General features: G+C 27.6%; 2 protein-coding genes across 2 annotated transcripts; both read right to left on the minus strand.

Moving 5' to 3' along the window:
* Positions 1–2,845: 2,845 nt before the first annotated feature.
* On the minus strand, positions 2,846–4,783 carry LOC136074109 (uncharacterized). Its single transcript, XM_065786410.1, has one exon. It carries the CDS (start codon positions 4,781–4,783, stop codon positions 2,846–2,848), a length of 1,938 nt encoding a protein of 645 aa, XP_065642482.1.
* Positions 4,784–7,327: 2,544 nt separating this feature from the next.
* On the minus strand, positions 7,328–9,129 carry LOC136074110 (general transcription factor II-I repeat domain-containing protein 2A-like). The gene is made up of 4 exons (XM_065786411.1): positions 9,030–9,129; positions 8,151–8,858; positions 7,905–8,031; positions 7,328–7,808 (listed from the first exon to the last, which is right to left on the minus strand). Exons 1-4 carry the CDS (start codon positions 9,127–9,129, stop codon positions 7,328–7,330), a joined length of 1,416 nt encoding a protein of 471 aa, XP_065642483.1.
* Positions 9,130–16,008: the final 6,879 nt, after the last annotated feature.

Raw genomic sequence — 16,008 nt, forward strand, 5'->3', positions numbered from 1 at the left:
CCTTTCAATTGAGACCAAAAGTCCTCAATAGGCTTACATTCAGGTACGTTGGGAGGGTTGTCTTCCTTTTCAACAAAATTGATGTTATTTTGTCTGAAATACTCCACTACAGTTTTTGCATAATGTGATGTTGATAGGTCAGGCCAGAGTATGTAATTATTGTCTAGAGGATTTGCTTTGATGAAATGAACAAGTCTTCTTTTGATGCACTCGCTCAGGTATAATTCTTGCTTGAGTGATTGCTTAGAAGGTACAAAAAAAGGTATAGAAATACCTTTAGCCAAAACACAAATCCAGACCAGCACTTTTTGCTTATATTTTTCAACTGGATCATATTTTACGCTTAGCGGTGTCAAAGCAGTGTTACTTGAGTAGAAACTTTAGTTTCCGTTAATGGTGCTATGCTTCAAAGTGAAATAAGACTCATCATCAATTATCCAATCGTGATTTTTATATTTTTCGTATAACCGACTGCATCTGGTTCTTATTTTGCGTTTTTGTGACTCTGTTCTTAATGAATCTTTGTTTTTTTTTGCATTTAACATCTGTGTTTTTCTTCAATGTTTTGCATATACAAGACTGATCTCACACAAATTTTCTAGCTGCTTGTCTTTGTGAGACGCCATCCTTGTGGTCAAAAAGCTTGGTAATGTTCTTTTTTGTCATTTTTTTTGCAACTCAACCACTTCCTTTAACTCTTTGAGTTCCGATTCCATTTTCTGCGCGGTATATGGTTGCTTTTGGTAATTTTTCTGCTTTAAAATTACAATAAGTGTAATATTTACCATTTAGCTTATTGTCCATGTAAAAGCCATACACACGTTCACGGAGAAGCTCTTGCTTAAATTTGTTTATTTTTATTTTAAATCGTTGAAATTTAATTATTTTTTATTTTATTTAAAACTAGAACAAATTTTCTATAAAATAAATACAAAATATATATACAGCAAATGGTATTAGTACATGCAAATTTAGATTCAACGCAATCTCATTTTTATGTCATCACCCGTTATAAACGTAGGGGAATATGGGGCAAGATGGCGAATGTTTTAAAAAGCCTGAGTTATATCAATAATCAATCAATAATTTATTTCTGAAATAAGATATTACACTCAAGGAAGTTTACAAATAGTAAATTTACTAATATAAAGTAATCACCTGCTAATGTTACTAATATCTAATTCAAATAAATATAATGCTAATTTTCATAATATATAATAAAAATAATAAACTTTATAACATAAAAATAACGATGTTAATTATAACTTTATAACATAAAAATAACGGTGTTAATAATACCACTAATAATAATAACAATAATAATGTAATAATAATGATAATAACAATAATAACAAAAATAATAATAATAATAATGAAAACAATATTAATATTAGTAGTAATAGTTAAAAGTAGTTAATAATAGTAATGTAAATATTTATAGAAATAACAATAAGCAATAGTAATGACAACAAAATATATGATTGAAATTAAAAAAAAAAAAAAAAAAAAAAAAAAAATACTAAAGACAACAAAAATTGATAATAGAAATTATAAACACTAACTATATTTTTTTAATAAAAATTAGAATAATCTAGTTTTAAAGGTTGAGAAAGAATTGAGAGCTTTTAGTTCATAAGGAAGGTTGTTCCAAGTTTTAATGCTTTGATACTTTATAGATTTATGTCCGTATTTATGAGAGCAATGTTTAGAGACAGACAGGTTTAAATTACTATTGGAACGAAGGTGATAACGAGAGTAGGCACTTTTGGAAAAGAAATTGATGAAAGTTAAAGGTAGGTGTTGGTGATTCCAGACAAATTGGCAGTTTGAAAATTGAATATAGTCACATAGTTTTAAAACTTTAGAAGTTAGATAGAGCACATTAGAATTAAATTTAATATTCTGAAAATAAATAATTTTTAAAGCCTTGTTTTGGAGGTGGGATAACCTAATACTTGGCATGCATATATAAGATGTGAGCCGAAAATAGCATGGTATATGTTCAAAAGTGTTTCAAGATTAACATAATGGCGAACTTTGGCCAACATACCATTAGATCTACTTAGTTTCATTGCTAAGTCTTCACAGTGGGATAAAAAGGAAAGATTTGAATTAATTTTTATACCAAGATATTTAATTGAGTTAACAGGTTCAATTTTTTTGCCACTTAATCTAAAGTTCATATGTTTATAGATTTTTGTTTTATTTGATTTAAAGATAATAAGTTCAGTTTTGTTAGAGTTTAGAAAAAGTTTGTTGGAGCGAAGCCACTGAACTAGATTGGCAAGATCATGGTTAATGTGTTTGTTAATTTTTTTTAAGGATTTATTAATTAGCATTAGGATAGTGTCATCAGCAAAGTGGTAAACAGTAGCAAACTTAATGGACGTATGAAGATCATTAATATAAAGAAGGAAAAGCAGTGGTCCCAATACTGAACCCTGTGGAACACTATTAGAACATTTTACAAGGGTAGATTTTGAGTCATTAATAGCAACAAATTGTGTTCTATTGTTTAAGTACGAAATAAACCATTTAAGGGGTACGCCTCTGATCCCATAATATTCTAATTTTTTTAACAAAATTGAATGATCTACTGTATCGAACGCTTTCTGTAAATCGACAAATACACCGCATGCAAAATATTTTTCATCGATTGCTTTTCTAATCAGTTCAGTCATTTCAATGAGAGCATGAGTTGTGGAGTGATTGGCACGAAATCCATACTGATGGGTGTAAAAACATTTAAATTTTTCAAGAAAAGCATAAAGCCTAATATGCATTGCCTTCTCAAATAGTTTACCTATATTAGAAAGCAAGGAGATGGGTCGATAATTTGTGAAATCTAGTAAAGAGCCTTTTTTAAATATTGGAATAACTTGGCAACTTTAAAAATATCTGGGAAAATACCACTTTTAAATGAGTTATTTATAACAGTACAGAGAGGCTTTGAAATAATGTGTGGGACTAGTTTAAGGAGGAATGTAGGTACGCTATTAGGACCAAGACTTTTTTCAGTTTTGAGCTTGTTTGTAATGAGACCAGATATTTCATTTTCAGTAACAGGATTAATAAAAAACGATTTAGCATTTGGAATGTTAAGAAAGTCACTAAATACGCGTTTTGGGGGTATGGCTTTGCTAAGTAGTTTGTTATGTATAGTGCTAAAAAAATTGTTAAATATATTAGATACGGCAGTGTGATCAGTGATAAGATTTTCGTTCAATTTAAGTTTAAAAGATGTATTGTGTGTAGAAGGTCTAATATTAATGATTTCTTTTATTCCCTTCCAGGTGTTTTTAACACTATTCAGATTATTATGAAAATACGTAATATAGTATGTTTTTTTGCTAAATTTTAATAAATTGGAAATTTTGTTTCTATAAAATTTAAATTTTGTAAATAATTCATTTTTCTTATAAATATTTTTTAATTTTATAAACTTTTTATAAAGTTTGTTTTTAACTGAGATAGATTTAAGTATTCCATACGTTATCCAAGGTTTTGATTTTAGTTTAATTTGTTGGTTGGTTAGTATTTTGTAAGGAGCATGTAGGTCTAAGATTTCATCAAATATTTTTAAAATAAAAACCATAGACTTATTAACATCATCATCTTTTTTAATAGAGAGTTCCCAGTTAATATTAGAAATTTCTTTAATAAATAAACTTTTATTAAATTTTTTTAAGCATCGTCTGTAAGTTTTTACTTTTTTGGGGTGTTTGGGTATGCCAGGAATGCAAATAAATTGTGCCATGTGGTCTGAAGTTGAAATCGTAAGGTTACCTGAGTATTGATCAGTTGAATGAAAGTTTGTGAATATGTTGTCAATCAGCGTTTTAGATGTAGCCGTTATGCGTGATGGTAAAATTATAGAAGGGCTTAGTGAGTAAGAAGTTAAAGAATCAAGATATGTAGAAACAGGGTTAGATTCATTGTGACTTAATAGATCCATATTAAAATCACCCATTTGAAATATCTTTTTTTTTTCGTTACTTAGCTTTTCAAGTAGAGGAGTTAAGTGGGAAGAAGTAAACTCATGTTGATTCATTAAGGGATGACGATAAATGCAGCCAATTATTATGTTTGATTCACAAGGTTTTTCGATTTCAACAAAAATAGACTCTAAATATTTAGATGAGTAAATCATAAGATCATTGCGAACTACGTAGTTTAAATTTGAGCGTAAGTATAAAAGTGCTCCTCCTTTTTTAGCCTCAGTAGGACAATGCTCAATATTAAACCCGTTTATGTATATATCAGTTATATTTGTATCATTTATATATAAATTAGATTCTGTAATACCTATTGCTAAGCGAAAATTATTAAGAGAGTTGATAAGACTACAGAGTTCGTCAATGTGGAATGGTAGAGAAGCGATGTTAAGATGAATATATAGTTCCGAATTGGGGAGCATAGTTTTATTGAGATCAATAACGTCATAGTATTTGCAATTAACAGAACTGGGAAATTTATTTAGATCTTTAAAGATCTTTTTATGATTACTTGGAGTCTCAAAAGAGTTTAATGAACTAGTAGGTATATTCTTACATAATAATGTTGATTTAAGCTCCAAGTTGGAAATCGAGCTGAACGCCATACTCTTAGATAAACAACTATGACAATAAAAATCTGACGAGTCATTTGAAAGAAGATTATAAGAGTACGCATTAATATGAGTACACTTTGCATGGACCCATGAGTTACACAGATCACATTGGATGGCTCTTTGATTATCAGTTATATTTTTATGACAAGTATTGCATAGAGATTTGAATGCCATAATCTTTAGAAAAGATATTTTTATGTATACGCAGTATTAACTAATTAAAGTGACTAAAGTGTAAAATAGAGGTTTAAAAAATAAATGCAAAGAAAAAGACTAAACTTAATAATTTAAAACTTGGGTAACCGTTAGCGTGAGTAATCGAAAATAATTTTTAAAACAATACAAAAAAATAAGAACAATGATAGAAAAAAAGAATCACATTAAAGGTAATTAAAAGCTAACTTTTATAAAATTAAACAATCAAAATAAATTAAAATTAGACAAACCACGAACTAATGTTAAAAGTAACTATGACAACAATAAATATCGAATATAAAAAAACTAATACTATAATAATATCTAGTATATTAATAATATAAACTAATAATAATATAACTACTGTTAACTGTTACTAATAATAATGTTATCAACAAAGATACTAGAACAATAACAAATAAAAATAAGTCAATAATAAATAAGTTTATAAAAATATATATTAAAAATAAATGTAATATATTAAATAACTAGGTATTAAACGAGGACTAATAATAAATACAATTAACTATGAAAATAAATAATAACATAATGACTGAAAAATAATAACTAATGAATTATAATCATGATTACAAGTTATATCGTAAAGAAAAAAGAAAATTATCTAAAACAAAAAATAAAGAAATAATAAAAAATAAAAAATCTTCCAACACTACTTTTTCTTCTTTCTTTTTTAATTGATAATTAAATTATTCTTATCTTTTTCTTCTTTTTATTTGTTTACTTTACTTTTCGTTCTTTTGTTTACCTTTTTTTTCCTTCTTTTTTTTTTTTTTTTTCTTTTCTTATTTAAGTTTATAAAGTGTTAAAAAATTCGAAGTTCTTTTTTATTTTTTTATATATATTTTTTCTTTTCCTTTTTGAATGCTTTTTGGTGTGTGTTTGCTTCAAGTTAATTTATATGATCGTTGATAAGTTATTTGTGCTTATAAAATAAATAATTAATATTTTTATATATAGATTTTTTTTTTCAATATTCTTTATATTTATCTTTAATTTTCTCTTTTGCCGTTATAAAAACGCATCCGCCATTTGCGAAGACCTTGCAAGATATCTATATAGTAAAACTAGTAAATAGTAAAACTATCAGTCATGAAACAGTAATGCTTTGTCAGTGTGTTCATGATACCATAATAATTCATTGCCTGCATTGATTTTTAATTAGCAAGTTGAAAAATTTGAAATTAAATTTAAAATAATAAGTTCATAAATTTGTTATCTGGTCACGTGTCTGTGTGTATATAATTTATTTAAATGATAAAAAAATACAGTTTGCATACAAAAGACACTTCCCATCCCAGCAAACATTTGGTCAAAAAAAGACGTCTTTAAGGCGTATAAAAAACGTTAAACACGTTTAAAAGATGTATTAAAAACGTGTTTTTTAGACTAAATGTTTGCTGGGATAAGGAAAAATCATTGTAAATATTTTTTTACGCCAAATAAATAACATTTTATTCTTAACAATTTTTTTTTTTTTTTTTTTTATAAATGTTTATTTTACAACTACAAAGTATTTACAAGTAACCAATCGCAGATTGGCGGTAAAGATATACAAATATAAGTCGTAAGTTCGAAATATACGAAGTAAATAAAAATATAGTTGCATACAACTCCGTGACATGATTGAAAAAAATACCAATTACAACAATGTAATAATGTGTACGTAAAAATAATCCGAGAAATATATCTCTATATTATTCCAACTAAAATAAAAAATACAATAAATAAAAATAAATCTGCTGATTTTTCAGAGGAGTGTTTAGATGTTTTACTATAAGTTTATTTACCACATTTCAAAATATGATAAAAACAAAGATTGATAAAAAGAATTACTTATTTGTAGTTATAAGAAGCTCGCAGAAGACTTAAGTCAGTCTTGTCATCGAGTACCTTTTTCTTAGACGTGTAATACACTTAAAAAATCAGTTGCATACGTGGTATATATGTATGTGTTACATATATATGTATGTGTTACATATATATGTATGTGTTACATATATACCTTGTCATTAGTAATACTTTTTTAATCGATTTGTATTAAAAGTTAAGTTACATTTATTTATTTTTTATTCAAATTTAAAAAATTCTTTATAGTTGTTTAATTTGTAGTTTTTAGCTTTATTTTCAGAGATGTTCGTTTCTGGAAACTAATTTGTTAAATAAATAGGGACCACGATATGTTACTGAGAATCTTGAGAGTCTTGTTGTTTTAAAAGGTATCTTAAAGTTGCCTGTTGCTCTTGTATTGTATTTATTTATATTGTTTTTAAAAAATTGTGTTGTAAAATTTTCTAGAACCAGACTTTTTTTTTTCTTTTATTTAGCCCAGGGATGTCCAACCTTTTTACATTAAGGGCCATTAATTTGTTTCAAAATCAACTTGAGGGCCACAAACATAAAATACCCAAAATAAAAATTATTAAATTTGAAGTTTTTATTTAAATTTAAATAAACAGTTACACTCATAGGTAAGGTTCAAAGTGAAGTTATACAAAAGTTCGTTCAATGTGAAACTTGACACTGTTTTTTTTTGCAGAAATGATCTATGTCTACTTTTATATTTGATGATGCAATTCGAAGGGTATTAGTAAGGTGTTCATCTGTCAATCTATTTCTCTGTTCTGTTTTTACATGCTTCATTTTTGAGAATAACTGTTCGCAGTTGTATGTGCTTCCAAAAAGTGAAAAATAATTAATAGCATGTCTGCACAAACGAGGAAAAACTTCAATGCTCATGTATTTTTTATAAAATTCTAACAATTTTACTTCTTTGTAGGCTTTTTTAAGATCTTTATTGTTTTGCAATTCTATTAATTCCATTTGAAATTCAATTCTAACTGTCTTAGCTTTGATGGAAAATGGATGCGCAAATAAGTCTAACTCATTTTTTTCCTTTTTAAAATCACAGAATCTTGTGTCAAATTCATCAATTAATTTTAAAATAAGAGTACAATATCTTTCAGAGTCAATTGTATTAATATTCCTTTATGATAATGCCTTGAAATGGACAAGTACTTTAAAACTTAATTGTTGTTTCAGAAGTTTTAATTTTAAAACAAATGTTTCTACATTTTCAAACAATTTACTAATAAGTTGATCTTTACCCTGCAACTTAAGATTTAATTCCATTAACATCTGAGTCATGTCAATCAAAAATGCCAAATCATTCAGGCAGTCAATATTTTCAAGCAAGCTTGTGTCTTTCCCTTTAATTTTTAGAAACAGCACTATTTCAGATAATAGTATCCAAAATATTTTTTTAGAGTAGCAGCTCGACTAAGCCATCTAACCTGGCTGAAATAAATTACATCTTCAGCCTCATTACCACAACCTTCAAGTAATTGTTTAAATCGTCTGTGATTAAGGCCACGACTTCTTATAAAGTTAACAGTATGAATAACAAGTTCCATAACATTCTTCATCTCCAATACTTTTGCACATAACTGCTCTTGGTGTATAATGCAGTGATATGAAATAATTTCATGATAAATGGATTTCTTAAGTAATGTAATATATCCAATATTTTTTCCTGTTACTGCACTTGCTCCATCTGTAGTGACACCACAGAGTTTCTTTTCTGGTAATTCAAATTTCACCAATGTTTTTTTCACTTTAGATAGAATATCTTCTCCTCTTGTTGTGTCCTTCATATGATTAATATCTAACAGTTCTTCAATTACTTCAAAGTTACTAGTTATATCTCTAATAAAAATGGCTAGGTGAGCAGTATCACCTCTGTCTGTTGATTCATCCAGTGCCAGACTATAGGTTTCACATTTATTTAATTTTTCTTTTAATGATAATTCAATATTTTTTGATAGATCTTCAACTCTTCTAGCAATAGTCTGGTGTGAGAGGCTAAGATCTTCAACAGTAGGTGTTTTTTCAGGACATATCTCTTTACAAAATATTTTTAAACAGTTTTTTAATAAATCTCCAGTACAAAAAGGTTTACCACTTTTTGCAATAGCTTCTGCCATTAAAAAACTTATTTCGGTAGCACTGTAAGAGCTAATCACTTTAGTTTTCATCACTGATTGTTGTGCAAGAAAAGTTTTCTTCAACAATTCAAACTTATCAATTCAAAATTGGCCTTTTAATTTGTCATAACTTACAGCATGTTTTGTAGTGTAGTGCCTGTTCACATTATAACTTTTACACACGGCAATTTTCTCCAAACAAATTAGAAATATAATAGAATTACTTTGTTCATTTACAAAATAGTCAGTTATCCAAGAAGGATTAAATACACGACCCCCATGACCGCTTTCAGTATCACATCTACGTCTTTTAGCTGAAGTCATCTTTATAAAATATATAAAAATAATGCTTTTTCTTTAGCGCGTTTTATTTTTTCAAATGCGGTGAATAGTGAAAGTATAATCGAAATCGAATGTATAATTCGAATTATAAATATATAAATAATATGCTGTTGCTGTAGAACTTATTTTGTTATTGTTATTTGAAATTTTTATTAAAATAAAAATTCAAAATTAATGGACCGTGATATGCGGACCATGCTGACGAGGGCCACCTTCTGGCCCGCGGGCCACGCGTTGGAAAACCCTGATTTAGCCGTACAAATATTTTTAAACAATTTACAAACTCCTTTTTTTATAATATATATATAAATAGCAAGGACGAGAAGAAGACAGATTTGCATTATCACTAAGTCCCATGTTTTTTCTAGACATTTATATAAATACGTAAAAACTAAAATTAAAAATTAATAATGAGAGAAAAAAGCAAAATGTTTCTAAGAAGTTTATATAAAATGCAAAATAGTTAGAGTCTTTCAAAGTTGTTTTTAATAAAAGTTAAGGAAGTAATTTATTCTCAATAACATGAAGATTAACTTACGGTCATGTAATGCTATATATATTAAAATTTCAGTTATTCATTAAAATAAAGTTATGTATATATATAAATATATATATATATATGTATATATACATATATATATATATATATATATATATATATATATATATATATATATTATATATATATATATATATATATATATATATATATATATATACATACACAAATATACACTCACACATATATACATATACATATGCATACATACATACATACACACATACACATATATACACGCACATATACATACACACACATACACACACATATATACCCATACACATATACACACAAATATATTTATACACATATACGCATATACACATATATACACATACATACATACGCATACACATATATACATACACACACATACACATACACACACACATACACATATACACACATACATACATACATACATACATACATACATACATACATACATACATACATACATACATACATACATACATACATACATACATACATACATACATGCATGCATGCATACATACATACATACATACATACATACATACATACATACATACATACATACATACATACATACATACATACATACATACATACATACATACATACATACATACATACATACATACATACATACATACATACATACATACATACATACATACATACATACATACATGCATGCATATACACACACATAAACAGATACACATGTATGTACACTTGTATATATATGCACACATGCGCATGTACACATATACACATATACATGCATGCGCACATAAATGCTGTAGATCTATATAATTAATTTATCATAACATAATTGAATATAATGTATACAGTTAAAGACTTTAGACCTTTCCAAACAAACAAAGCATGCACTAATAGATAGTTTTCAAATATAACATTTTTATAGATAGATTTAAAAACAATTCTCTGTTTTTTCATTATTTAAAAGTAATAGTTTTAGCTTTTGTATAAACTGTTAAAGAGTTGTTAGTGTTTTAATATCATTACTAATTATCTTATTCCATACATTAGGCCCTCTAATAGTTATTGAGAACTTGGTTGACTCATATACAGTTTTGGGTTGTACAAAGTTGTTACTTGAATATTTAGTCATGTATTTGTGTTGAATTTTATTAAATAATGGTTTGAAAATATTTGGTATTGTATTATTATTAGTTTTATACATAAAAATAAGCAGATGATATATATTTATTTGGTACAAAATTTGATACTTCTAGATTGTTGAACAATGGTCCAAAATGTGAGAAGCGGTGTTCATTTGATAATAATCTCATTGCATGTTTTTGTTTGCTAAATAGCTTTTTTGTCTTTGGTGCTGCACCAGGCAATGTTTGCATAATTCAAATAGGAACGAATAAATGAGTAATATATGTATTTCAAACATGATTGATCTAAGTATGGTTTTGCTTTATAGTGTAATCCGATATTTTTAGAAATTTTATTTTCAATCATGTTTATGTGGTCTTTCCAATTTATGTTTTCATCTAGAATTACACCTAGAAATTTCATTGAACACTCTCTTTTTACGATGTATTCTCCAATAAAAAGTTTTGAAAGTGCAAGAGGGATTTAATCTTTTTTATGGAGGCCATGAAAAATAGTATAATTAGTTTTAGTTAAATTAATTGTAAGTTTATTCACATTTAACCATTCGGTTAGTTTTAGAAGTTCAATGTTGACCGTTTTAAATAATGTTGCTATATCACTGTGAGAATAAAATTAATTTGTGTCATCAGCATATAAAATAGAATCTAGAATATTAGAAGCTTTGCTCAAATCATTAATATAAATTAAAAATAAAAGTGATGCTAATATAGATCCTTGAGGAACGCCGCAAGTAATTGACATATTGTTATTTTTTTCATTCCCGAATGAAATATATTGTTTTCTATTAGATAAGTAGATTTTTAACCATGCTATGTTTATATTTTTGATTCCGTAGTTTTCTAATCTTTTAATTAAAATACTCTGATCAACAGTGTCGAACGCCTTACTAAGATCTATAAAAACACCTAAAGTGAACTTGTTTTTGTCAAAACCTTGAAAAATAATCTGAATGAGATGAAGAATTGCATGATCAGTAGAGTGCCCTGTTTTGAAGCCTAATTGTTTGTTATAAAGAATATTATTTTTTTCTAAGAATGAGTATAACTTGTTATGCATAATGCGTTCTAGTATTTTCGAGAAGCAAGGAAGAATGGAAATAGGTCTATAGTTAGAAATATTAGTATCATCTCCAGACTTAAAAACTGGTATCACCCTTGCAATTTTAAGTTTTTTTCGAAAGACTCCTTGTTTAAATGAAAGATTAAATATATGCAAAAGAACTTTTTTAGTATAGTAAATACATAAAATTACAACATTACTACTAACGTTATCAAATCCTTGTGCTTTGTTTAATTTTAATGAACTCACATCATTTAATAATTCTTTTTCAGTTAACTCAGCATTTTCCATAATTGAATTGCTAGGAGTCAAGTATTTCTCTTTGTTAAACTCATTGTGTTTTAATTTTGATGCTAAATTTAAACCTGCATTGACAAACACTTTATTAAATGTTTTAGCAATTATAGATTCTTTAGTAATATCTTGATGATGATAGTTTAGTTTTTTTGGAAGACCATTAACTTAAGGGTTTTTTTTCCAATTACTTCTTTGATGAATTGCCATGTTTTTTGAGTATCGCCTTTAAATTTTATTATTTTATTTGAATAATAACTTCTTTGGTAGCTTTATAATTGATTCAAAGTGACCTTTATATTTTTTATACCTTAATTCATTTTCATAAGTTCTTTTTTTCAGAAACGCTTCATACAATTGCTTTTTTTTTTGATGATTTTATTAATCCTAATGTAATCCAAGGGTTTATAAATGTTTTAGTTTTAATAATTTTTCTTACCACCGGGAAAGCTTTATCATAGTGTTTTTTGAATATTCGAAGGAAACTGTTATAAGCAGGATCTGTTGTTTGAATTTGTAAAATTTCGTCCCAGTTTTCAGAAAATAGAGATTTATTAAAAAGTTCCATAGAAATGTCATTATAAATTCGATTTTGTAATAAATATTTTTTTGAGGGGTGTGTTCGACAACTTTATGCGCGATTATAAATATTGGGAAATGATCCGATATATAAGATATTATTATTCCATTTTTTGTATATTCATTAATTATTATATTTCGTGTTGGTTTATTTATTGTTGGAATGAACTTATTTTGAAATATGATGTTCATAAAGTTTTTTACATTTTTATTTGTGTCGTAATCAAGCGCATTATAATTAAAATCCCCAACAAAAAATACATGTTTGTCACATAAAATTTTGTTTTTAATTAAACTTTTAAAGTGTTTTTCAAAAAACTTGTTATTACCAGATGGCGGTCTGTACACAACATGCACAATGATGTTTTTAGTGATTTTATTTATAACTTCGATCGTTAATGATTCGCAATCATTACTAATTGAACTAAATTCGGTTAGCGGTTTAAAATTTGAAGAGTTGAGGATAAAAATACATACTCCTCCACCTGTTGTCTCAGTATTTCTGACTTGATGAATCTTTAAATTTATCAAAAATTTTTTGTAAGCTCCTAATATTTAGGTGTAAAATAGAAAACTCATTAATATCTATATCAGCAGAGTGATTAGAAATATCGGAATTATAATAAGAAGTTTAAAAAAACTAACGTCTGGATCTGAATGATTCTCAAAAAGTTCTTTTTATTTGTCTGGAATGCCCCAAAGCTTAATTCACGAAAATTCATACCTTCCATAATAACAAGAAAGGTTATACTAAAAAAATATTTAAAGTATAAAATAAAATAATTAAAGTTTAGAAGGTAATTTCCTGAATTCTTTTACTATTAATTTATCGCAAATTACAACCGAAAACATACCATTTTTCCTATGTATCTACATTTGCTCTAATAGTTTTTTCCTGATAGATGCAGTTTCAGATGAATGATCTTTTTAGTTTACTCGCACTTTTTAAAACTTTTACTTTATCTTTGTAACTTAACAGTTTCGTTACTATTGATCTTGGTCTACCTGGTTCAATTTTTCCTGACCTGTGTGCTCGTTCAATTACAATTCCTTTTAAATTAAGTTTTTTTTCAAAAATATTTAATACCTTCAGTTCGGTGTCATCCCAATTTTCCTTTTCATTTTCCGATAAACCCTCTATTCGAAGATTATTCCTTCTTTGTCTATCTTCAAGCTGCCTTAGTTTATTATCTTCCGTATCGCTGCTCTCTGATTTTGATATGATTTTTTTTCTAATTCGAGAATTTTTTTAACTTGCATGTCTTGTGTAAAGTTCAAACTTTCTTCTATATCTTTTTGCACAATTTCATTTTTGTTTAATCTTTTAACGTAATTTTTTTTCCTCTTCAATAAAGATGTTTTTTTTTTGGAGTGTTGCACACAAATCTTTTACAGTATTTATTTCTTTTAACAAACCATTAATTCTATCGTTGTTGCTTAATAACATTTTGTTGAATATATCTCGTGCAAGCTTTATTGAAATAATTTGTTCCTCGTTTGATAACACTGAATAAAAACCCAAAAATATCTTGTTTGATGATTACATTTTCTAAAGCAGTTTTTCATGCTGATTACAAATCTGAAAACCGTTTTTCTCTATCACGTCAGGTTTTTAAGATATTAACATAAACATACATTTTTTGATCCCTTATTGTTACGAATGAATAAAAAAATAGAGTTTAGTTTACTAAGTTAATAACAGATGGCAACACTAAACATATTCTTTTGATATTTTAAAATGATATTTTCTGTTCTGAAAATAGGTCCGCTAAAAGATGTGCAGGGCAGTCGTTGTTTGTTGTGATCAATTGAAGATCTCGTGTGTGCTATTTTAGTTTATAGATAAGGAGTAATGAATAAATTATTTGATTTAAACATAGTAATTAAAAGTGAAAACCCCTGAGTGGTTTAATCAAGACCGAAATTAGTTATTTCGAGTTTGTTTTATTTTCTACCGAGTAAGGTAATGTTTCACCTGTCTTTTAAGAAGACTAATATCATTTTACAGAAACGAACCCTGTTGAGTTCATTTTTTTTATCGAATGCTAATTTAGTGATTTTTGATATTTTCCTTTTTATGTGAATTGAATTCTCCCTTGTGAGGAAATGTAATAAGTATATGAATGACAAGTGTCTAGTGATAGTGACTGATTTACTGTGTATTAGATGTTTATAAACTGATGTAAATGAACGAATTGCTTGTTTAATTTAGTGTACTTAATTTGTAACTGTATGTTTATTAATGAGTTGTGTGTTTATTATGAGTTATACTATTCCTATATATTTGCTATTTTTTTTCAGTGAAAACAATGGCGTCTAGAGACTGCATCAATTCACCAGACTTGTTTTGTTATGTGTGCGGCTATCTCACAGACAAAAGCCACCGAAAGACATTTACACCATTTCTAAGAAAAGTTTATGAACTATACTTTGATTCAAAGGTTGACAGCGGCAAATCATGGGCACCACAGTTCATTTGTTTGACATGTGCATGCAACTTACGGGGTTGGATAAGGAAGGCTAAAATAAAAACCATCTGGCATTTGGAGTTCCTATGATATGGCGTGAGTCAAGCATGGCGTCTATTTATTGATTCCTCCAAGGCAAGTTTGAAGGCTGTATTATTACACAATGGAAACATGTATGCATCAGTACCGGTTGGTTATTCTACTCATCTAAAAGAGACGTACGAAACCATGTCGCTACTTCTTGAAATTGAAATTGAAAAAATTTGCTATCGCGATTACAATTGGAATATGTGTGGTGATTTAAAAGTGATCACTATTCTCATGGGAATGCAGACAGGGTACACCAAGTACTGCTGCTTTATCTGCGAGTGGGACAGCAGAGATAGGAAGCACCACTATATAAATAAGAATTGGCCCATTAGAGATAAAATAGAGCCAGGTAGTAAAAACGTCCTGCGTGTGCCATTGGTTGATCGTGAAAAAGTTCTTATGCCTCTACTTCATATAAAGCTGGGGCTCATGAAAAACTTCGTGAAGGCACTAGGCAAAAACTCAGATGCTTTTCGGTACCTATGCAACAAGTTTCCAGAGTTGAGTTATGCGAAAGTGAAAGAAGGTGTATTCATTGGTCCACAAATAAGGAAGATCATAGCAGACAGTCACTTCGAAGATTTACTCAGCAGAACTGAAAAAAAAGCATGGTTGGCATTTAAGTCTATTGTAGCCAATTTCCTTGGAAATAATAAATCTCCTGACTATGTAAAT

The sequence above is a fragment of the Hydra vulgaris genome, chromosome 01 (assembly GCF_038396675.1).
Source record: "Hydra vulgaris chromosome 01, alternate assembly HydraT2T_AEP".
Taxonomy (NCBI): domain Eukaryota; kingdom Metazoa; phylum Cnidaria; class Hydrozoa; order Anthoathecata; family Hydridae; genus Hydra; species Hydra vulgaris.

Coding starts and splice junctions, on each gene's coding strand:
- LOC136074109 (XM_065786410.1), bottom strand. CDS start 4,783: ATGGCATTCAAATCTCTATGCAATACTTGTCATAAAAATATAACTGAT.
- LOC136074110 (XM_065786411.1), bottom strand. CDS start 9,129: ATGACTTCAGCTAAAAGACGTAGATGTGATACTGAAAGCGGTCATGGG. Junction 8,032..8,150: donor ACAATTACTTGAAGGTTGTG/GTAATGAGGCTG, acceptor TAAAAATTAAAG/GGAAAGACACAAGCTTGCTT. Junction 7,809..7,904: donor GATCAACTTATTAGTAAATT/GTTTGAAAATGT, acceptor ATTATCATAAAG/GAATATTAATACAATTGACT.